General features: G+C 36.6%; 2 protein-coding genes across 2 annotated transcripts; one reads left to right on the top strand and one right to left on the bottom strand.

Moving 5' to 3' along the window:
• Positions 1–803: 803 nt before the first annotated feature.
• LOC142162181 (uncharacterized) lies at positions 804–4,209 on the bottom strand. The gene is made up of 6 exons (XM_075218504.1): positions 4,042–4,209; positions 3,202–3,960; positions 2,577–2,784; positions 1,800–2,493; positions 1,414–1,592; positions 804–1,114 (listed from the first exon to the last, which is right to left on the bottom strand). Exons 1-6 carry the CDS (start codon positions 4,207–4,209, stop codon positions 804–806), a joined length of 2,319 nt encoding a protein of 772 aa, XP_075074605.1.
• A 3,471-nt stretch (positions 4,210–7,680) lies between these two features.
• On the top strand, positions 7,681–13,279 carry LOC107812461 (putative casein kinase II subunit beta-4). Its single transcript, XM_016637580.2, has 5 exons — positions 7,681–8,148; positions 9,651–9,869; positions 11,933–12,042; positions 12,142–12,307; positions 12,606–13,279. Exons 1-5 carry the CDS (start codon positions 7,920–7,922, stop codon positions 12,734–12,736), a joined length of 855 nt encoding a protein of 284 aa, XP_016493066.1. The 5' UTR covers positions 7,681–7,919; the 3' UTR covers positions 12,737–13,279.
• Positions 13,280–25,255: the final 11,976 nt, after the last annotated feature.

The following is a 25,255-nucleotide window of genomic DNA, read 5'->3' as shown; positions in this document are numbered from 1 at the left end:
TTAAGTTTTAATAATATTTTTAAATATTGTATATTTACATTTATTTTATTTTCTAAACTTATGATTTACAAATTTCCTCACATTATCTCTAATTTATTTTTATTATTCAATATTGTAGTTTTTGAATTTATCTATTAGACTTGAGTTATGTGGACTTATCCATCTTATGACTTTTCTTATCATAATATAAAAAACTTTCTCATCTCAAATTTAAATAAATTTTATCCTTTTCTCTATGATAAAAAATCTGAATTTTTATTTTTTTCTCTATTTATTAATATATATAAATTTTTGTAATCATAAAATAAATATTTATTTTGTTTTTAAAATATTTCTTAAAAAATTTATATTTTTTTAGTATTGTATATTTACATTTATTTTATTTTCTAAACTTATGATTTACAAATTTCCTCTCATTATCTCTAATTTATTTTTATTATTTAATATTTTAGTTTTTGATTTATCTATTAGACTTGAGTTATGTGGACTTATCCATATTATGACTTTCTTATCATAATATAAAAAAAATTCTCATCTCAAATTTAAATAAGTTTTACCTTTTTCTCTATGATAAAAAATCTGAAAATCTTTATTTTAATATTATATTATTCAATAACTTTTTTTAGGGAGAATTCTTTTCTATTTCATTCCAAAGAAATTTACAGATCATGTAGACGCAGACCATCTACTCCTTATTACATGTCTTCTATCTATAGATTCAGTAAATTCACCACCGAAGTCTAAGTAACTAACTAGACTAACAGCTAATTGAAATACATCAAGGCTAGCTATACATCAAGAACTTATCTATCCTTTATGGGTATCTGTTGAGTGTTGAAAGTGCTCCCTGCTAGTGTTGTATTTCCTGCCCTCTCGTGTGTATATGAATTGTTATTTCCCTGCATATGCTGTTCACATTTACTGCACCTCCCTGGAATTGAACTTTGTTCATATCCCTCCATATAGTGTAAACCATCATGCCAAAGACACAGGTAACAATTTCCCATTGTCCACTTTTTCTTGTGGCATAATGACTTATCCATTCCACCTTTCGTTGTCAATCTTGAATAGGTCTGCAATGTCCTAACCATATCAAGAGTCTCGACCACACTTCCTTTGTCACATAGCATTCAAAGAATAAATGGTCGAATGTTTCACCAACTAGCTTACAGAATGCACATTGTTGATCTATTTGAACACCAAACTTCAGTAGCCTGTCAACTGTAGCTAATCTTCTCTATAATGCTAACCACAGAATGAATTTGAATCTGGGATGCAATCTTGGCTGCAATACTATGCCTTTCCATGGAACCTTTGGCAGTTGGGGGAATTGTAGCCTGTAAAGTTTCCTAATACTAAAAGAGTTGCCATTCTGTAATTGATCCAACCTATTCAACAGGTTTCCTTGAATACCTTGAACATCCCCAATGAGCTTCTTTGACTCCAAAATTTTCCTGACTACCCAAGCTGCATTCTTGGGTATTGGCATATGTTCGAGTGTGTGATGCTTTATGTAGAAGGTATGGATCCATTTGATCCATAAGCAGTCCTTCTTTTTAGCCACTGCCCAGAGGTGTTTTGTCACTGCAGCTCTGTTCCAAAATACCAAGTTCATTACATTTAAACCCCCTGCTACTTGTGGTAAACAGACTTTCTCCTAAGAGACCAAGGCCTTTTTTGAAACTGTTGATGAACCAGTCCATAAAAATGATCTGCAAATAGCTTCTACCATCTTCATCACCTTTTTTGGTAGTAGGAAGGTCTGTGCCCAGTAGGACTGTATTCCAAACAAAACTGACTTTATCAGTTGAACTCGTCCTGCATAAGATAAGAGTCGTGCTGTCCAACAGTTGATCCTCTGAGTAATCCTCTCCACTAGTGGCCAACATTGAATAACTGTAAGCTTCCCGGTTGCCAAAAGTACCCCCAAATATTTGAATGGAAGTGTACCTTCAGGGAACCCCAGTTCTTGTAGTATATCCTGTTTCTGGTTCACTGAGACACCTGCTAGGTAAGCTGCACTTTTCTCTGCATTTGCTTGAAGACCGCAAGCTTCAGAAAACTTTTGAAAAGTTTGTCTTAACAATCTGATGGATTGTAAGTCAGCCCTACAAAACATGAGAAGGTCGTCAGCAAAACAAACATGCACCACTCCAAGTTTTTGGCATCTGGGATGAAACTTGAACACTTTATTCTTCATCATCTGAGCAAATTCCCTTTGTAGGTATTTCATTGCCAAGACAAAAAGATAAGGTGACATGGGGTCACCTTGTCTTATCCCCCTTCTTCCTTTAAATGGCTTAGTCAGACCCCCATTTATGTTTAGAGAATATGTTACTGAAGAGATATAGTCCATAATCCACCTTGTAAATTTATAAGGGAATCCCAAGTCCAATAGCACTCTCTCCATGAATGTCCATTCTAAAGTGTCATAAGTTTTCCTCAGATCAACTTTCAGGACACATCTTGGAGAGATACCTTTCCTATTGTAGCCTTTGAACAATTCATGTGTAAAGAGAATATTATCTGTGATACATCTGCCTCAATAAAAGTTGATTGTGATTCCCCTACCAGACCTCCAATTACTCTCTTTATTCTTGCTGTGATGACCTTTGTAATGGTCTTGTATAAGGTTGTGCAGCATGCTATTGGTCTATATTCCTTGACATAACTAGGATTCTGCACTTTAGGAATTAGTGTCACTGCAGTACTACTAATCCCTTTGTGCATCTTCCCAGTTGCAAAAAATTGCTTGACAGCATCACAAACATCATCACCCACTTCCTGCCAATGTTTAGTAAAAAACTCAACTGAAAATCCATCCACCCCAGGGGCCTTTTCATGAGGCATATCCTTTATTGCACTTTGGATCTCCACTAATGTAATCTCCTGAATGAGCTTCTCTTTCTAACTTAAAGTGAGGCATGGACCTTGTTGAATAACTTCTGTGTTTGGACACCTGTGAATACTGCCTCTTTCCCCCATGAGTTTAGTAAAAAAGGAGATAAACTCATTCTCCAGTTGTATAGGATCTGTCACTTTTGTTCTATCCTCTCTATAGATAGCTGTGATTGCATTCCTACTAGTCCTCATCTTCCATTGAGCATGAAAGTACTTTGAGTTTGAATCACCACATGTGATCCAATCAGCTCTGGACTTCTGTTTAAGTACTTGTTCCTCTATATTGCTCCATTTTTAAACCTCTGCCAAGGCCCTTCTTTCCTGCTCTATCAGATCTTGATCCAAGTGTTGAACCATAAGTTTTGTCTGTATAACTTCAAACTTATGCCTCGCATGGTTTAGGTGTTGTTTGTAGGAAACCATATAAGCATTCAATTCCTTCAAGTCTCCCTTTAATATCTTCAATCTTTGCCAAACTTTGTGCATTGGTTCTGCCTGTATATTTTGCTCCCAAACTCTATTGACAATCTTTTTAAACTCAGCATTCTCCATAACTGAACTATACAATTTGAATGGTTTAGGGTGTAGACTCCTCATCTGATGTCCTTGACTGCACTTGATCAACAAAGGAGAGTGATCAGACACCTCTGGATTTAAGAACTCAGCTTCAATATGACCATATTGTTGCATCCAATCAAAATTTCCAAATGCCCAGTCAATCCTGCTGTAAACTCTTTTATCGAGTTCTTGCTTGTTACACCAAGTATAATACCACCCCAAACTTTTCAATTGGGTAAGTTGCAATGTGTTTAGTAAATCTTGCAATCCTTGTGTCTCACCTTGTGTAACTGGGGTTCCAATTCTGTCATCCGTGTATAAAACATTGTTAAAATCACCACATAATAACCAACAATCTTGAATTGTACTCCCTAACTGAATAAGTGTCCTCCACAATTGACTTCTCTGGTTGTTGTCATTACTCGCATATATCATGGTTACTGTAGTTCTAAAGTTAGAATTTGGCTCATGTACTTCATAGTGAATAAACTGATCCTCAATCTATATAATATGGACATTTACATTCCCTTTCCATAATAGCCAAATCCTACCATTTGGATGTGCATTGTAATTGCAACATACATTCAATTCCCTTGCTACTTGACTGATAATTCTAGCAGATTTTCTCTCCTTTACTCTTGTCTCCAAACATTCCATTACATCCACCTTATACTTCCTCAGAAAAAGCCTAAGCTCCTTCTGTTTGTGGGGCTTATTTAGCCCCTTTATATTCCAAGTACAAAGGTTCATTTCTGGGTGAAGCTGTATGGGTCAGCGTCCCTTTGGAGTGTTTGTGGATCATTCATCTGTAGGACCTCAAATCTATTGGCAGAAGTAAAAACTATAGATGTCTCTATAGCTTTTCCTTTGTTAACATACTTTGTCCCTTCATCATTCCCCATCTCTCCTTGAGTGCCCTCAGCAGCTACATTTTGTTTGGGTGCTTCAGTTCCCATTCCATTTGGTACAGGATTGGTATGAGTATTCTTCTCTACTTTCATCCCAGCATTCTCATCATTTTCTCCTCTATTCACCTTTGGTACCCATTTTAAGTTCTCCTTGTTCTTGTTCTTCTGTTTCTGTGGTTGCTTCCTAATTTCTTCTCCCCCTTCATGCTTGTTCTTCAACCAACAGTCTTCAGAGTTATGACCAAACCTTACACAATCACAGCAAAACTTCCAATCGTACTCAATTTGTTGATTGATTATCCCTCTAGAAGTTTGGAGATTCACACTGTCTGGCAGGGGTCGGGATATATCAGCTTCAACAAGTACTCGTGCAAATGATATCTTCTCTAACTCAGCAGTAAATTTATCAGTGTACAGAGGTTTGCCCACTGCACTGCCTAATTTGCTCAATACATCTGTGGCCCAGAATCTCAATGGTAGACCTGGGAATTTGACCCATAGTGGAATTTTACTCATACAGCTTGGGTCAAATTTGAAATCCACACTCCAACACTGCAGAATAAGAGGTTTATTGTGGTATGTATATGGACCATTATGAAGAACTAGGTCCCTATCTACCATATTTTGGAATCTAAACACAAAATTTCCTTCATCATGATAAAGGATTTGAGGTTGGTTAGCAAAATCCCAGACATTTGCAATGTAATTTTCCATCGCTTTCTCATATGGATTATCCCCCAAAACATAGCCAATTAGGGATGTACTCCAGTAATTCTCCTGTTCTTTTGTTTCTTCATCATCAATTTGCACTACAACAGTACCATCGCGAATAATAGGGGGTATGTAATTCAATGCCTTACCCTTTTTAGAACTCCTATTGTGATACCTAGCTGGTACTGCTTCCCCCTCTTTGTTCCCAATTTCTCTGGTAGGTTGCACATTCCCTGTTGTTGAGAAATTCAGTCTGCGATGAACTACTTCAGTGTTTTCCTTCATAGCAGGTTTCACTGTAGATTCCCCCTTTTCATTCTCACTTTCCTCCACGATTGGTTGAAATTTTTGTGGTAGAAAGCTTCCAAACGTCATAGGCCTCAATTCCTGTTGAAACCTAGTATCTGGCGTTACTATCTTCTCACCTTGAGTTGGGTTTTGAAACACTGTAGGGGCACTGCCCATACCAGTTAACCACCGTCCTGTTTGTACCTGAGCTGGTGTTACTAAACTTGCATCATTATCCTTCTCTCCCAATGGCGATGGGAGCTTCTTCCGTTGTCTAGCCATGGCCGATTGCGTATGTTAACTAACCTTGCTAATCATGCCCCGAGAGTTTTATTTGCTAGCAACCCTAGGTTGACACTTGACTTAACCACTTATTCAATTACATTGTTGTGTGAATTTTTATTAGCTTGTTTGAATTTAATATCTATTTCTACCACACTCATTCTAATATAATATTGATAAAAATTTAAAAACTTTCTCATCTCAAATTCAAATAATTTTCATCATTCTATTTTCTAATTTGGACCACATTTTAAAAAAGTATGTTATGCTTTCAAATTTAAATTAACTGCACTCAATTCAAATGTTAATCATAGAAAAATATTTCTTAATTATTTGAACACATTATATCTAAATGTTGCAGTAATATTTACGTATAAAATATTCGTTTGCATGATTTATCAATATTAATACGACTTTGTTATTCTTATTATTAAAATATTTTTCTTGATTATTTAATTTTTTTTACCTTATAAATAATTTGTATACTTTATGTAAGATCTTAATTTGCTGCTTGAATTTATTTAATTTTTAAACTCAATAAATTTTTAATATCGTAAGTAAATTTTAGTTTTATTTTATAGCTCCAAAGTACAAAGTCATAGCTTATCTCAATTTATGTCTTTCTATATTTTTTATTTTTTTTATTCTAGTTTTTTAATTAATTTTTTACCTCCATATTTCTAGCTAATATAGAAGAAAATCTATGAGTGAATCAATATATAGACATATATATATAGATACAAATATACATATAAATATAAATATAGATATAAAGATTGGATTTGTCTAAGATCTATTTGGATTATATATAAGATTTATTAAACTACTTTCATTAATTATGTTTTCATTTATAATTTTTAATTATTAATGTTGTCCTAAAATTGTCAAGTGGCTTTATTTTAGCTTGTCACTTGGTTTAACCACAATGCATACTAGCTACTCTCCTTTTAATAGTATAATAATATAAATGTATACTACTTTTCTTTTAATATAATATAGATAGATACGCCGGGTAAGCTTGCCATATGAATTGTCTATATTATAAATGGTTAGGGGACTAATTTATAGTAAACCCGATAACAATAGCTGTTTCATTGCTTTGTTTATTGCCTGTTTCTGTAGTGATCACATTTCATTTACCATGTTGGGATATTTTATCATCTCTTGTACATCTAAATATTTCTGGTCCCAATTCTCAAACCTAACTACTCCCACTACTACTACCTGATTTTTCACTGTTATGGATATCTTTGGATTTTAACTTTTTCCATATGAAAATGTGTAATACATAAAAACAACTAATGGAAGTGATAATCACCAATTTGTCTGAGTGTGTCACGTATTAAACAGCCCTTATTAGTATCGTTCTAACAAACTTTGATTTAATGTCCATTTAAGATTGACACATTATTGAAAACTAGGGATTGAAAGCAACACATGGCACATCTTCCACATGAGCCTCTAATTAATTGCTCATCTTAATACAATCAAAGCGTTTCCTTTTCTTGTACTTTAACATAAGGGCCACTTCTAATATTTATCATGTAGAACTAAGTTGTACTGCTTTGATGCTCTAATAAAAAACAAATTAATCAAATTATAGATCCTATAGAAATTCCTAATTCCATTTGCAAATTTAAAAAGTGAAAAATTGAAAACATTAAAATGGTAATTGAAGAGATATGTATATAATCGTAGCTTTTATGTTTTAAGATCCGGCTAGAAAAACCATAAAAAAAGAGTTGTTATTAATAAATTAAAAATCTCTACAACTTTACACTTGTACCCAAATCATATTATAATATATTTTAAACAATGGGGAATATTAATTAATTTGAGCCGATTAGTACGAGAAAACTTTGGTAGCAAGCATGCTAATTTTCTACTAATATATCAGTGGAAAGTATTTATTTTCAAAAGTACGGAAAAGAATATTAACAACATTCAACAAAAATTACAATTAATTAGAAACATATAGTACCACTAATTAATTAAAAAAAGAAAAATAAGAGGAAGAGAAAAAGATCAACAATAAAGAAAGCCGAAAAATTTAGAAGCAGAGAGAGAAAAAAGCGAATTACAGAGGAGTTCTTCTGTCATCTCTCTCTCAAATGTCGACGAAACCCTAGTTATCTCCGTCTCTCCAACTCACTTTCTGCGAACACACACAACACATACACACACTGTCTCTCTCCAGTTACATTTATTTCCTATTTTAGGGTTTTTTCAGCTTCATATACATGTACAACTGATAGATTCATAGAGAGAGAAATGTACAGGGATCGAGGGGGCGGTTCATCGAAGTCGGAGATCGTTGGTGGACCGTTGGATCGGAAACGAATTAACGATGCGTTGGATAAGCACTTGGAGAAATCGACACCTTCCACATCTAGAGCCTTCAAGGATAAGGCTATTCCCTCTACATCCGCCGGTTCCGGTGCCGGAAAATCGCATCAGCAGCATCTCGATCATCGCGCCACAAAAAACAAGTGTTCAGATGGTAAGGCTTTAATTCCTTTTTCGTTGGGAAAAATGTTTTTTTTGCTCATTTTCTATGTTCGCGCCACAAAAAACAAGAATTATTTTATAGTTGAATGCGTTAAATTTGCTGATAATCGAGGTAGTATTATAGCTGACAATGGTAAATTATTCATTTTCTTCCTGATAATGGAATGTAGATCCGCTAGATGCTGCTTTAGCTTTAAGTCTTTAACATATATTCTTTAATTTGTCGAATGTTGTGAAGTGACTGTCTTTGTGATTTTTCTACTGCTAGGCTAGAATATATTATGCTTTAAGTTTGATGTTGTAGTGAGGGCGAGAGGTGGCGCTACGAAGTTGCTCCTGTTTATGAAACGTGTAAAAAAGCCTCTTTACAGATATGCAAGGAGAAGAGTGCGCACTGTATATGTCACTCTAGCTCTGGTGGTCTAGCTGCATAGTTTGGTAGGATTTGGGAAGCATTTCATGCCGGGATAATAACCCTTTTAAGTTTGATGTGGTATTCTGGTCTTTTGTCTTGTAATTGCGGGCATCTTGAGGAGATGTGAAAATATGATATTTTTTTATTTTGAGTTTGAATCCACTTGTGGGGAGGTGAGGAGAACAGTGGTAAGCATAAAACTCAGTTTTGTTAATTGTTAAAGTAAATTCAAAAGCTGTTTTAACTTTTACGGCTCTTCAGAATCCTTTTCTTCTTAGATGGATATATTTAGGGTCTTCTTTGGCACATTTTCAAGAATTTTAGAGTTGGCGCTGCTTTCTGTTTCGGCTAAGATGTGATTTACATGTTTGAATGCGATAGAATATGCTTGTTCTGTAAAGAGCATCATGGAATGTGTTCAGGAAAAAATTATCAAGTGTCAAAGAGGGTGAATGGATGGACTAGTTGTGACCATCTTCTTTTGATGAAGAGTTGTGATCATCTTCTTATTCTGCGAGGTTCTTTGTGCGTTATCTCAAATTGCAATCTAGCTAATTTGGATCTCACTTGGGTGAAGGAAAAACTTCACAGGGAATATCCTTTCTGTGCTTCATTATTATTAGTGGCTTATGATGCTTTTGTGGTATCCAATCAGAAGCTCGGACTTGCTTGCTAGGTTCCATCTTCCATGAGTACATGTAGCGTTGTTACACATAGTTGCATCCTAATGTTTAATTGCATTTACAACAGAGTGAATGTAGTAGAGTTACAGCTGGTAGTAGAGGTCGTTAATATATTCGGTTGCAAAACCTTTGGACTCAGTTTATTTCTGAAATTCTACTACTCCTTTGAGATCAGCATTCAAGTACAATTTCCGTTGGTTCATCATATTTTTTTCTTTTGTTTTTGATAAATGGTTCATGATATTGGCTCGTGACAAGCCATAAACTAGTTTTTCTGTATGAAATTCTTAACATTATTGTAGTGATGGCATACTAGGTAGACCTAAGATATTTCATTTTTGTCTCTTTTGCATTTCAAGCTAAGTATGGGTGTACCCAATATTGTGTCGTTTGCAGATGAATCTGAAACAGACAGTGAAGAGTCTGATGTTAGTGGTTCTGATGGGGAAGATACATCATGGATTTCTTGGTTTTGTAACCTGCGTGGAAATGAGTTCTTTTGTGAAGTTGATGATGAATACATTCAGGATGATTTTAATCTCTGTGGATTGAGCAGTCAAGTGCCGTATTATGACTATGCACTTGACCTTATCCTTGATGTTGAATCCTCTCATGGTAAGTATATTTGCTTGTTTAGAGTACTTCCTAGACCACGAATTATGAGGAAGCTTCTTTATGATCATATCTTTTCACCCGAATGATGTGGTAGCTGATCTTCTGTGGATAAAAGGAAGATGAAACTACATGATTGCTAATTTTTTTTTTTTTTTGGCATGTGGAACTCATGTTTCTTTCAACAATCTACATCATGTTGATTTTCATGTTAAGTGTATATGTACATAGTCGTCGGCTCAGGTATGTTTTGGTATTGGGGTGTGCATTTATTAATTCTGGGGGAAGATACTGAATGGTTTCTTACATCCAAGAGTGTGGCATAATGGTCAATGAAGTGAGATGGAAACCGTGGGAGACCAAAGTTCAAATCTTAGTAGAGGCTAAGACGTTAGGTGAATTCTTTCCATCTAAGTTTTGATAGGCAGAGTTACTCGGTACTTGTGTTGGTGGGAGATAGCAAGTACCATCACCTCTTGTTTTCGAACATCTTCTCCATGCCAGCTTAGTAGAAATCCCTATTTGGCTTAGGCATTTTGGGGGTCCAGTTGACCCCCAAAATGTTGAATAAGAAGCTCCCGATCTTGGCGGTAAAGCTGCAGTGAAGGTAAAGCTGCAGTGAAGGAAAAGGGTACATCTGCTACATATACGAAGACCTCTTATTTGAAGGCTCTCATGTGTTAAGTTTGCTTCTTTGGCCACCTGCCAAATGAAACACTCTATCTTAGGGGAGGGGCTTTATTTTTCCAGATGCACTGCAATTGCCAATTAGTATTGAGAGTACTTGAGCTGCTGGGTATGTTAGCCCAATTTTACCTAGAATGTCCGTTTAAAGTGACCTCTTCTGATCAGTGAATCAGGTTTAGGTTGAGGAGGTGGAAAGATGCTCAGCTGAAGAAGCAGTGAACAAAAGCTGTCCATTTCCCAATTTTTGATTTTTTCTTGAGAATGATCCGACCTTGCTCTGTTATGTAGTTCGAGTCTCCAAGATAGAAGCTTCAGGATTTTCTGCAAGTCTAAAGAGGGTTGGAAGCTGGTCTCTTAAAGGGGAGTGACCCAGCCGTGCATCTTGCCAAAATCTTACTTTCCTGCCATCCCGGATCTGAAATGAAATGTTGGCTATAAATGGTGGCTCACAAAGTGATGTATTAATTGCTATAGAAATGTTAAGGAAGAATGATATGTTAGTGATTAGGACTAGGAAAGTAGAAACTTAGTATTGGAAAAACTAGACAATAAAGGTTCAAAGTCCAAACTGGTGGTTTAGTTTGTATGGACATAATTAATATATATTTGTCAATCAATCAACAATCAACTATGCATAAACCCCCAAATCACATATACTTGACCAAAAAAGGAAAAAAATACCTAGAGAACAGCGAAATTTGAGCATGCCTCCATTTATTTATTCTGCGTTTTCTTTAGGAACTTGTTAGGGACAGTAAAGAAATGCATAGAGAAAGCAAGATCTGAAAATTCCAGATTGCGAATTAGTCATGCATTACCTCTGTTGATTTCCATTTGGGAAATCTGAGAATTTTATGTCTCAGATTCTACTCCTTTTTAATTTTTTTTATATCATATTCAATTTTTTTTGTCTATATAGATTACTCAGCTGGTTTAAGTCCCCTCATTGGATGTCCTCTTTCTTTTTCTTTTTTCCCTTTTTGGGGGATTTGTGGGTTTTGGGGGGGGGGGGGTATGGGGTGGAATTGGCATGTAGTTGTTTTGTGTAATTGTGATTTTCAACAAATTTAGCGCTTTGGAAAAATTGATCATGTGATACCCCTGGATTATCTCTTTTATGTGATTTCACAAGCTTTCTAGACAAGACTTGACATCTGCTTTAGGCAATAAACTCAAATTCACAGCTTCTTCCCCCCTGCTTTCACAATATTCTTGTTTTTTCCGCTTTGGAAATAAGTACCACTTTGCTTTCCCTAAGTACATATCGTCTATCTTATGAGTTATGACACTGAATATATAGTATGCTCTCAAAATGGAGCTTCTTGTCTTTTTCATGTTTGGAGAATCACAACTTTGTAACCGTTTCCTGCTTTGACTAGGTGATATGTTCACTGAGGAGCAGAATGAATTGGTTGAGTCGGCGGCAGAGATGTTGTATGGTTTGATCCATGTGCGGTACATTTTGACTAGCAAGGGAATGGCTGCAATGGTAATCTCTTATGCTTGGCTGTTTCTGTGCTTCTGTGTTGTCTGCTTTCATTTTTATTCACTTTTCCATGATGTAAATTTTGTGAAAACCCTTTTTCAGTTAGAGAAGTACAAGAACTACGACTTTGGGAGATGTCCACGAGTTTATTGCTGTGGACAGCCTTGCCTTCCAGTTGGTCAGTCAGATATTCCAAGATCAAGTACAGTAAAAATATACTGTCCCAAATGTGAGGATATCTATTACCCCCGATCGAAGTACCAAGGCAGTATCCTTTCGTTGCTATCACTTTTTGAAGTTCATCTTTGTTGATACTTTTCCTCGTCATTTATGCATTTATTTTGACTTCTCTGATGCTATTCACAATTATGCCAAGTGTTGAGCTGGGTGTATTTTTGTTGCTAAGTTTCTTTTCTTGTGGTTATGCTTCTTAAATTTTAAATTGCATGGGAACTTGATTGCACACTTTTCTATGGTAGCTTGCTCATTAATCTTGAATAGTAACCGTTACTTTGCCATGTATAGAGCATTTCTATCCTCTATTATGATTTCTTTAACGGCCAAAGATATCGATGGAGCTTACTTTGGAACAACGTTTCCACACCTTTTTTTGATGACGTACGGACACCTCAAGCCACAAAAACCAACACAGAATTATGTTCCGAGGGTATTTGGTTTCAAACTCCACAAGACTTGACAGACAGTGAAGTCCGTTGTGATATTGTGAAGATATTACATTTTTCTGCCACTATCAGTTCTTCCCTGGCTGTGAAGTACAATTCATCATGGTAGAACCCAGGTGAAACAGGAGTTCTAGATATGACAAACTTGATTCATTGATCAAGAAGCAACTATGGCCAATCTGTCAAGTGAAATTCTGTCTTCAAAATTTCATCATGAAATACAAGAGCATCTGTAAGCTTGTTTCTTTTCTAGGTAGAGAATTGCATTTGTTCCTCATGTAGTTCTTTGTTATCTTTATATCCTTTTTCTCTTGGTGCTTCAGTGCTGAATGCTACCATTTACACCAGAGGCACTCATCTGGAGGGCTAGGTTAGGGTACATGAAGGTTTTCCTCCTTTCTGTAGGACCATTTCCAGATGTAATGTTGCATGATGGTAGTAAAGGTTATTCCAATTTGATATAATGACGATAAAAAACAAAATATAATGATAGATAAATGTGAGGCACGAAGGTACAATCCTTGAATTTTGGTACCTGCACACTGTAATTGCATTTACATTTGTAATACTTGGTGGCTTATTTGATTTTGATGGTTACCGTTGTTTAAAGTGATATTTGACCTTAATGCTTCAAGATATAGATATAAAGAAGGAATTTTAATAAAGTGGGATTAAAACACTATTAAATGATCATGTTTTAGTTTCAAAGAACTAAGCACATATATAGATAAAGAGTAATTCGTTGAAAGATAAATTTGGTTAATTTGTGAACTGACGTATTGGATGATGGTCAAATTGATAAGACAAAAACCCTATTGTATGACCCAAAAAATAGATTTTGGTTTTATACAATTAAATTACTAGAAAATTGGGGTTAATTACAGTAAATATCAATATTCAAGGACAGATCTAGTTTTGTAGGGTAAATACGTTAAAGTGCAACACTGAAGAAGATAACTTTAGATTATAAAGAAGCAATAAAGACCTAGAAGTACAAAGGATAGCAATAAATGATAATAAATGACTTCTAAATAGTAAATGAGGTAAAGACAATCCGACAAAGATGTGATTTTTGGATGTCTTTCTAACAATGATGGATGATGATGAGTAACCTTGTATTCCAATCCTTCTTGGATCGGGTGGGAGGGGTAAAAGAAAAGGAAGTATAAAGTCAAGCTTTGTTTGTATTCAATAAAGTGAGTATCTTGTATAGAGAGTATTGATGAAATTCTTTACAAAAGGTCCCATCCCCCTTTCCGATATACATCTCTTCCAACTTACAAGAGCACATGTGCCACAAAATCCTAGATAGTACAACAGAAAGGAATATTCATTATAATATTCTCTAGAGAATCTAAATTCTAAAACTGGTCGTCACTTCATACCGAAGGCGGACACTCGTCCTCATCTTATGTTAAGCCATTTCGACCTTCGACAACGATTTATCCTCCACATTTGACCTCGACCTTTTGGAGTTAGGTTGACACGTCACAACCTTCAGAGGCTCTATTGGCGTTGACCGGGTCAAACGCCTACAATGAAGTTTTCGCCCTTACACCTATAATCAATATGAATGAGGGAATAGGCTTGTCATTATTACTTGTTAGTATTAAGCGCCTACGTTCTTTTGGTGTCGGGACAAATCCTCGTATCGACCCACGAAGAAAATCGGGAAAGTATTCATATCCGTTTCATTATATTTACGTTATTTTAAAATAATACCATCGACGGAAGAGCTTTCATCCTGGATACCAGTGAAGAGCCAAGAAAGTTCGGTTGCTTTTGGTTTATGAGTTGATAGAGGAGAATTCCTGGGGAAATGACATGGATAATCTTTCAATTAGACATTTAACCTAGTGAGAAACAGTGTACTGGAAGCGATTTCATCTTAGCTTTTCCAACATATTTGTCCGTTTTGTTTAGCCTCTCTACCTACACAAAGTAAGAGTAATGTCTGTTGCATACACACTACGGCATTACCCTTTCTTGATCTCACTTATGTTATTACATTAAGTAAAATTTTTGTTGTTCATCTTATCTTCCTCCGAGAATTTCATACAAAAAAAGAAGGAAAGAACACACGAATAGTCAACCCACTAACATTGTCAACTCTGCCTAGCCCTAAAAAGTTTTCTACGACTAGCCCTATAATATTGTAGCCAAATAAATCAGATCCCCCGATGAAAACAAAACATAAAATCCCTGAATAATCGAAAATAGGGAGAAATATTTGCTCCTACAGTTACGACGACATAGATAGTGAACGGTTTCAGTGGGCGACTCCAACAGAAGATATACCAACAACGTGAATAAGAGGACATTATCTACACAATTCATATCTAAAATTGATACAAATTAAGGAGGAGAAGCGGCAAAACTACTCGCAAACCAGTCATAGAAAACGTTAAAGTTTTGATTCAGTATAATGGGGAGTGGGATAGTGAAAACAAGTTTTGCAATTTTAACGTTTATGGAGTTCTGGTCCGAGCAGATTATAGGTTTTCAGAGTTGGTTGATGAAATCAACAATCAACTAAATATCGACTCAAAATTTTCAGTTGAACTGAAATACTCCTTAAAAGATAGATATCCACCGATAGGCATATGAGCCTTGGATTTTACCTTGATTTGATAAAACTGAACTCCGACGTCACTCAATACCCATCGTGTATTGCGTTGAAGGAGAATCCAAATTCTGGTAGTTGCTCCGAACCATTGTATGATGTATGTGATGAGATTATACATGATGTAGATGTACCGTGTCGCACCCCGTTTTCTCGTGAAAGCGAGTTTCGATATGTGACTAACTCTTTTAAAATGGGTATTTAAAGAGAAGAGTTGTCACCTAACGATTTTAAGGTGCATTAGGACACCTATTTGTAAATAACTCTGTTTTAACTAGTCCGTGTCACCAAAGATCCGGTGAGGGCTCAAATTACCTCGAAAAAAAGGTGTTAGGCACTCTTCGAGGTCCACAACTGTGGGTCCCAACCAAAATTCACGCTATGTGGGATTATTGGATTGTCTTATGTGATCATGTAAGTAAAGGAAGACAGAGAATTCAAAAGTTCAACTACAAGTGTAAAGAAAATTGCACATCTGAAGGAATTAAACACAACTTAATTATTCTAAGTTCAAAGAGACAAGGTGTGAACAATAAACATATAAGAAGACAAGATGGGGGGTCCTAAGTTTTTTAGCCTAAAGGATCATCCCGTACAACATAAATAATACTTCGTAACTCCCTTAGGGTAGGGGTTGCTCATATTATTTAGCGGGCACATACTATCATCTCCTGCTACCCAATTACTATGTTAGTGTTATTTACCTAAAGCGCTCTAGTTTAATTCTAAACCGTGTCCTATGCGTGCACTACCCGTCTCATGCCTGTGGTCTAGGAGGCTTTGGATCCTAGACCTTACTTAGGGTGCTCAAAAGATAAAATTAGGCGCACATTCAAAACATGTAGGATTACACGTAAAATTAATACGGCTCAAGTTAGCCTCCACACATAAGCAACAAAAGCACGCAGATAGATTTTGTATTAGGCAGTAGATAGTTTCAGAATTAAGGCATATTAAAGTCGTTAAATCCTATAGACATGGCTTCTATGTGATCCCATTTCAAGACGTCCTACAAGCAATGTTGCTGTCTCAGACTATCGAATTTGCAGATTATAGGTACTATCAAACCTATAGACATGATCTCTAAGTTATTTGTGCCATGGGGCAGTGAAAACTATTAGAAAACTTCGGAATTATTTGTGTTTGATCCTATCGACATACTTTCTAGGCGAGTAACAATATCCTATAGGAAAGTTCTTTAATAGCTAATATTTAAACAGATTCATCATGCATATTCCTATAGACATATTATCTAGGCAGGCAGTGTAATAAGAACAACAGAAGCAACCAATTTAATAAATCAGTTAAACCCCTATAGGGATGGTATCTATATGCATGTTATCTAATAATCATACTGTAGTTACACAATTAATAAAATATTTATTGGCGTTGGATTCCTAAAGACATTCTGTCCAATAACACATAGAAGTAAATATGGGAGCAAGTAAAGCATTTACTCAAACTTTACATGCTTTTGGATTATGTACGAGCATTAGACAAGTTAAGTAAGTGACGTGTGTGATTTACTATAGGCATGATTTCTATTAGTGTGCAGAATTAAAGCACGCCAAACAGAAAGAGAAGCAAATAAGCCCTATGGACATGTTTTCTATTCATTTAGGTAAAAATTACAGTATACCCGCTTTCCCCATTTCACTAACTTCGTAACTATTTGTTTACAAACTATTACAGGACCAGATAATAAATATAAGTATAAATATTGTACAAGGAACAATCACAAGCCCAAATAAAAATAACTCAGTACTGCCCGGGTCTTCAATAAACTTACTTTCACACGAAGAGCAGGCCCAGATCAAAACGTATTTCAAATATGAGAATGTGTCCATTTGCACAGCCAAGGCCACACATGAATTCATACCAAGCCCAATAATTATAGATTGACCATTTAACCAAATAAGTTAATGAGCCACACACAAAAATCAATTAAACAACCCTGAAGCATTACCTCATAGAGATATGATCATATGACATTTAGTAGGATTCACATAAAACATATTAGCATTTCAAAAGCAACAATGACAGGATTGATTAAACAAAGAACATGAGAACTAGGAGAATCAGTAGGGTTTAGTTTCAACATGGTAAGTTTGACATGGCAAACTAACAATCATAGGTTCAACAATTCAGCAATTGATAAATACAATATTAGGAGAGCTGAGGAGACATGCCATTTAGGAAACATAGTAAATATACTAGACACATACATGATGAACATGCTAAGCTTTTCAGAGTGAGTTTAGAGTAGAGCATGATCCAGAGATAGTCTAAAAGGGATTTTAAACTTAGGAGTCCGAGTCATGAAAGTTTGATAGAGTCGTAGTCAGGGAATGATAATTACACATAACAAACAGGCAAGTATGCATGATTTACAACAATCAATAAGAATCCTAACATGCTGAGTATAACACAAAAATTCCCAAGTCTAAAGATATCATGGCAGGAAGACATATCAACTTAAGGTTAAACAAAACAGGAAGACTCTAGAACTTAAGCTAGCCAACTATGCATAATAACAAAAAATAAGTGTATTGGGATTTAACTAGAAGCCTAAGCAATAGTAAAGAGTGCAGGATTTACCAAACACCATATTAGAGTTCTCAACAATAAAACAACATATTTGGTTAAGACATTGAGACAACAATAGGATTCATGTAAGCAGGGAAAACAACAGAGCCCACATAAAAGATTTATCAAAAGAAGCAAGTTCTGGGTAAGAGATGATTCCGTAAGAATTTCTGTACGAAAATCCAAGACAAGGCATGAGAAAAGTCTCACAACAAACAATAGGTGATCAGAACAACAAAGTAGGCTAAAGATAGTCAAAATCATTCAAGTTGAAGATAATGAGCATATATTGAAGTTTCGAATCTATGCAGGTTTTGATACTAGGAACTTTAGAACTACAGAATAGCTTCAAAGCAAGTAAGATTGCAAACAAAAATAACACAATATTGAAGTCATATTAGTTCACAATGTTCAAACAACATGGATATATAGAGCACTGAACCCAAGCAAATGAATATAGAATTGAAAGAGTCAAGGTACTCACCAGTTTGTAGATTCAATAAACAAATAGAAGAGAAAATCAAGTGCCAGCAACAACCTGAATATCAGTAGCAGAGGGAACAACAAAAACCCCAAATCCTAGTGCATTAGAGTTCACAGGAGCCTCAATGAGCCCCGAGTAGTGCTCGCACTAGAGAGGTTGATAGAGAAGATTCCGGTAGCCTTGGCTTTCAGCCGGCCACAATCAAGAGTGCAGAATAGTCTAAAAAGTGTGAAAGTGAGAGAATAACATGAGTCAAGGTCTATCCTATGGGAAACAGGGAAGGGTTTTTTTTATAATAGAAAAATTTAACGAACAAACAAGGAAACCCAGGCAATCAAACACAAATAAAGAAAGAAAATCATGAAAAATTAATTTAGAATCAAATTAGGAGAAAAATCAAGCGAACCCTAGTCCAGGTTGGAGAACAAAAAATAGTTAAAGATCTTACTGAATCAGACCCATATACCTTGGTAATGAATGTATAGAACATGGAGATAATACATAATCGGAGTCGAATGAACACCTATTTATTTAACTTCATAATTACTCAGTACCAAACACATTGTAACATTGAGGAGATGTTAAAAATCGCCATGTGTGAAAAAAGGAAAGGAAACATGGAAAATTTTCATGTAATATCGGATAGGGATTGGGGTTTGATGGAGGAGGCTAGGATTTCTTTCAAAGAAGAGAGAACGAAAGGATTTTAAGGCAGTAGTATCAGGGAAATGTGTAGGGTTTTAGGGTGTGGTTAATTTAAAAGGGCTGGGTGAGAGAGGGCTGTTGATCTTGAGAGATCAACGGCCAAGACAAAAATATAAGTGGGACGAGTCGTTTAGAGGGGCGCGACCTGTTGCGACCGGGTTGAGTCAATGGGGTCATTTGGTTTGGGCTAAGGGGACTAGGCCAGAGGTTTAGGGCGTTTGGGCTGTTAAAATAGTCCGAAAATTGACTTATTTTAGGCTTGCTTTTGAAACCCCCTAAATTAATTGAAAATAAAATTATTGAAATGTCTAATAAATAGTAAAAATATTATTTATAGGGTAAACATGCTTGAAAATAATAATTCAACATTATAAAATATAAAATACTATTTGGCATAAATAATATAATAGATGCAATTATTTATAGAATATAGGCCATTATTGTAACTAGTGTAGATAAAATAGAAACAATACAAATGTAATTATATAAAAATGAGATTAAATATTATGAAATGCATGTGGGTATAAAATGATAAATTTGGATGGTTAAATCACCCTAAAAATAATTTGAAAAATTAAATGCAAGAAAAATCAATTTAAAAATATAAAAATACTTATATAGACCCTATAAATTAGGTAATAGGATTAGTAAGGTAAGGTTAGCCCGGTGTGTGTTGCCTTGGTCCTATGCCTTTGGAAAATATCCACACGGTTATGAGGTTATATGCCCTCGTGAGACGTTGCCGACAGCTACAACATGAATCCTCTACATGAGGCTGTCATCATAATGCAGTGTGAGGCGCAGAGGAGTGATTATATAGCCAAGGCATATGGGTAACAATACCGGTGCTATTGTCCCCCTTATTTGTACTTTTCCTATTTGTTGTATTTTTCTGTTCTTTAATTAATTAAAAACTTAGCCCTAGGCGCTTGCCTAGCGGATTGCCAAAAAAAAAATAAAACAATTTAGGTAATAGTGCGAAATGATATGTTGAAAGTATATAGAATAGTTTAGGAAATATGAGGGCAAATTAGGTATCAACATCTACCCCTCTTTACCCGGGAATGATGAAAGAGTTTTCAGGTAAAGAAAATGATGACCAATTTTGTTCGAATGAGCAAGGATGAGGTGTCTTTTTTTTGAAAAAAATGGGGGTCTAACCTTGGTTCCTCAGTTGCTTACATATCCCTGGTGTTACGGGAATCAGGCCATATTTTGCAACGACCCGACCTATCGTTTTGAGCTTTCGCACTTCGCTCGCCAGTTCTCGGGCATGACTAGCCTCGTGTGATATATTGTGACTTATGTAAATCGTCGATTTTGGTTTTTAGGATAATCAGAATGAATTTGGAAGAACTGTTCTCAGTTTGAAGCTTAAAATTTAAAAGATTTGACCAAGTTTTGACTTGTTGGTATATGATATCGAATTGAAATTTTTTTTGTATGATTTGGATAGGTCATTTAGGTGATTTGGGACTTTGGAGAGTGATCGGAATGTGTTTTGGAGGTCCGGAGTAGATTTAGGCTTGAATTGACGAAATTTGGAATTTTGGTGTTTCCCGGTTGATAGCGGAATTTTGATATATGGATCAGAATGGAATTCCGTAAATTGGAGTAGGTACGTTGTGTTATTTGGGACGTGTGTGCAAAATATTAGGTCATTCGGACGAGGTTTGATAGACGTTTTGATCAAGAGCGGAATTTGAAAGTTTTTGAAAATCTTAGGCTTGAATCCGATGTTATTTTGTTGATTCGATGTTATTTTAGGTGTTTCGAAGGTTGGTATAGGTTTGGATAATGATATATCACTTGTTCGTACTTTTGGTTGAGGTCCCGGGGGCCTCGGGGTAATTTCGGATGGTTGATGGGAGATTTGGAGTTTGAGATTTGCAGCTGAAGCTGCTGAGCCACTGTCATAACCGCACCTGCGGCTTGGGGGTCACAGGTGCGGGACCGCAAAAGTGGAAGGTTAGCCGCATATGCGGAAGTTAGTGTGAAGGGATGAAGTGCATGTGCGGATGGTTTGGTCGCACCTACGAGACCGCAGGTGCGAAAGGTGAGGCGCAGGTGCGGACTTCTGGTTTTAAGTGAAAATCGTAGATGCGGTTCTTTGGATGCAGATGCAGTACCACAGGTGCGGTGTAGGGACCGTAGGTGCGAAAAGCATGGGTCAGAAAGTATAAAACGTTCCATTCGCGAATTTTTGGTTATTTCACCATTTCTAAGACGACTTTGGAGCTTTTTGGGGGATTTTGAAGACACAATTCAAGGGAACTTCATTGAGGTAAGATTTTTGAACATTAAACTCATTCTTATGGTGCTATTTCATTGATTAGTCTTGAAATTTATGGAAATTTGTGGGTAAATATTGAAGAAACTAAGGCTTGAGATTGAAGACCTTTGATTAGGGATTTGAGGGGTCATTTTTGGTCGGATTTTGGCAATCTTGGTATGTATGGACTCGTGGGAGGATAAGGAGTCTATTGATATAATTTTTATCGGATTTCGAGATGTGGGCCCGGGAGTCGAGTTTAGTCAATTTCGGAATTTGTGTTGTAATTTGATTATTTTTGCACGGGCTTCGTTCCCTTAGCATATTTTGACGTCATGATTCTGATTTTGGATAGATTCGATGCGAGTTGAGGTTGAGGCAATAGGCAAGGGCATCACGGTCTAGAGTTTAGATCGGATAGAGGTAAGTAATGATTGTAAATATTTGTACTGAGGGTATGAAACCCCGGATTTCACATCATTGTGCTACTTTGAGGTGATGAACACGCTAGATGACGAGCGTGGGGTTGTGCACCGCTGGGGATTGTGACTTAGTCCTTCCTGTATGACTATTTAACCGCGTATTTGATTGAAAATTGTTTGCTATCATCATGTTTTGGGCTGAATGCCATATTTGGGCCTCATGCAAACTGTTTTGGACCCTTAGGGGATTTTCACTACTATTTCTTCCTCACTATTTTGACTTTATATTTGTACTCAGTCATGCTATATTCTACTATTTTCATAGCTCAGTCATCTTTACTCGTTTTTGATATTTTAAATGATATTTTGGGCTGAGAATCATGTTTTACTTTTACCCGAGTGGCTTGTGAGATTCTAAATAAGTAAGGCCGATGGCGTGTGTTGTGAGGACACTATGGGATCGGGCTGCGTGCCGCAGCAGTATTATACTGATTTATGATTATGAGGCCGAGGGCCTGATTTGTCATGCCACGAGGTGGCTTGATATGAGGCCGAGAGCCTGTTTGATTACACCACAAGATGGCTTATTATTGCGCTTGGGCCATAATGGGCCGCTCCCGGAGTCTGTACACCCCCAGTGAGCACGATTACCCTGTGTGAGATGTGATATAGCCCAAGGGGCTGACGTTGTTTCATGTTATTTCTCGAGGGGCAGTTCTTGATTTATGTTATGCCCGAGGGGCTGATTACGAGTGATTGTGAGGTAGCCTGAGGGGCTGGTTCTGTTGATATTATGCCCGAGGGGCGGTTTATGGTACATGTTTTGCCCGAGGGGCTGTTCACTTTTCTACCATTTTTACTCACTGTTTTATCACTCGTATGAAACTATTGAAAGTTGTTTTAAAAGGTTTTTACCGAAACTGAGCATGATTTTACAAAGTAAATGATTTCTGTAATGTGTTGGAAATGTCCTGCATTTGTTGTAGCGTTTTGACATAGTTTACGTGTTTTCTTTATGCTCAGCTTTCATTTACTTTTATTACTTACTGAGTTGGCGTGCTCACATTTCCCTGCACTTTGTGTGCATATTCAGGCAATTCTAAACTTGGTAGCGGGTGTTGATTGCTCAGTGATAGAGTCATCGGAGTTAGCAAGGTAGCTGCCTGACGTTCGCAACACTGCTTTTCTCCCTCTTGTCTTCCTTATATTGTATTTAGGATATTTTTAGACTCTTCGTTGTATTCCGACCTTGTGACACCCCGATGTTGGGCTTGTGTATTTATTTTGCACTATTCATTTAGACTTTAATTATGAAATATTTGATTAATTAAAGACTTGAAAATGAATTTTATTGATTAATGGTTAATTCGGGATTTGTTTCGACTGTCCTAGTTTTACGATATGAGCCATCATGACCAGGTCGGTTTTAGGGTCGTGACAAGTTAATATTAGAGCCTAGGTTATATAGGTCTCACAAGTCATGAGCAGGTTTAGTGGAATCTCGCGGATTGGTACGGAGATGTCTGTATTTATCCTCGGGATGCTGCAGAACCTTTAGGAAAAATTTCACATTCTTGAATTCTTATCGTGCGTCCTTGATTCAGCTTGAAATGTAACTCTTTGAATCCCTTCCACGTGTTCGTATACGCGCATGAGCGCTCGGTATTGGCTGTGCGTCCACGACTTGTGATTCCCTGATCGAGGGGCGAAATGTGACCTATGTGTGTTGATGTTGAGCCAGTCTGGAGGACTTGAGGTCGGATTTTCCTATAGCTTGATCTCTGATGCGTTGATTGTGTGTGCATGTGCCTTTTGAATTTATATGTTCGATAGTGTCCCTATTAGTGAAAGTGATGGCTAGATGACTATGTGATGAGTATGATGTGACTGCAAGATGCATTCATATGATTTGGATGTGACGAGAAGGGTCTGCTTGAGGATAGAAAGAACTATTTAGTGCTTGATTTCCATCTTGATTTGAAGTATATCCCCGAGTTATGGATGTGTGGAGAATCTTTTCATGTTTTCTAGTTGTGGAGTGAAGTAGATTTCATGTTACGATATGAGTTCGGACTTAGGAAGATTAAGTGATTACGTAATGTTTATAACGGTGGAAGGTTATGAAGAGCTATTAGGTTGAGGCAAAGTAGGTAGGTTAACTCCTGCGGAGTGTTCTGAAGTTGTGTGATCCTTATGTTGTTTGTTGGAAGATCTCTTTTACCAGTGAAATATATGTATGCAATTTGAATTTGGGGTCGCTTAAGAGAGTGGGCTTGACTGTTACGAGGATGAATGCGCAATTTGTAGAAGATTTGAAGTACTAGATGGTCGGTGTTGCACGAGCTTATGAAAGATTGAGTTTAATATCACTATGGTATTACGTCAGTAATAGAGTATATGCATTATGAGTTATTGGGTGTCTTGATCTATGGCTTTGAGCCTAGTGGGGGAGTCTGCTATGGATTAGTTGATTGCACGATTAGGTTCTATGTTGGTTCCAGTTTGAGGCATACTGGCGAATTAGTTATGGCTTACAGAGGTTGAGACCGAGGATGGCTCAAGTAAAGGAAACTTCAATAAAGGTTATGTTGCGCTTTATGGGCATATGAGAATCACAGAACGACTTGAGTTGTTATTGGAAAAGGATGTACTGTGCATAGAACAGGAAGTTGCTTGGTTGCATTAACGTGAGGTTACATTCTGCGATATCGGAGTGCTAATAGGCACAAGTTGTTCGGTTTATTTGATCAGTCTAATGGAGGTTTGAGTAGAGTGGATGACTCTCGAGAATGGTCCTAACGGGTTCAAGATTTTACATGTAATAATTAGAGATTTTCAGGTTGTATATTTGTCTAGAAACTGAGGTTTGCATTGAAGGGTGTCAAGACTCATGACATTTCTATATCATTATGGATTCTACACATCAGTATCAGAAAGGTGAAGGTAACAAATTTAGATTCATAGGAAGTCTCTTTAGAGTAACTATTTCGAGTGTGGTGCTTTTGGGGATATTTGAGAGAGTAGTCAGTGGCTTATGAGCTTTAGGACGGTGTGATGTTATGCTTGAGTCTCGTGTGGTGAGTCTAGGTCGAGGATTGTGATGTGATAGCGAGAAGAAGTATCAAGTTGAAGGTAAATTCAAAGGAACTTGTATAGATGGGATAGCTTGGTAGTAGGTCGGATCGGCATGGTAAATGATATGATTAGTTTCTTGGGTGCTTTTGGGGTAATGACTTTCGATAGGTGTTTCTCGACAATGCTCTTGGGTTTTGGTGACCTGCGTAGTTTGGTTGAGCTAGAAGGATTCATTCCCGACGGTTTGGTTTTGGTGCAAATGGGATTTGGAGAATTCTTTATGGTTTCTACCACAGTTAGAGATGTATATTTTCTACGGGCGTGAAGAGCATGTGAAGTATAGTGATTTTCTTCTAGGTGGAATCA

This window comes from Nicotiana tabacum, chromosome 7 (assembly GCF_000715075.1).
Source record: "Nicotiana tabacum cultivar K326 chromosome 7, ASM71507v2, whole genome shotgun sequence".
Classification (NCBI taxonomy): Eukaryota; Viridiplantae; Streptophyta; class Magnoliopsida; order Solanales; family Solanaceae; genus Nicotiana; species Nicotiana tabacum.
The sequence above is the reverse complement of the archived record's forward strand: the minus strand, read 5'-3'. Positions and strand labels throughout refer to the sequence as shown.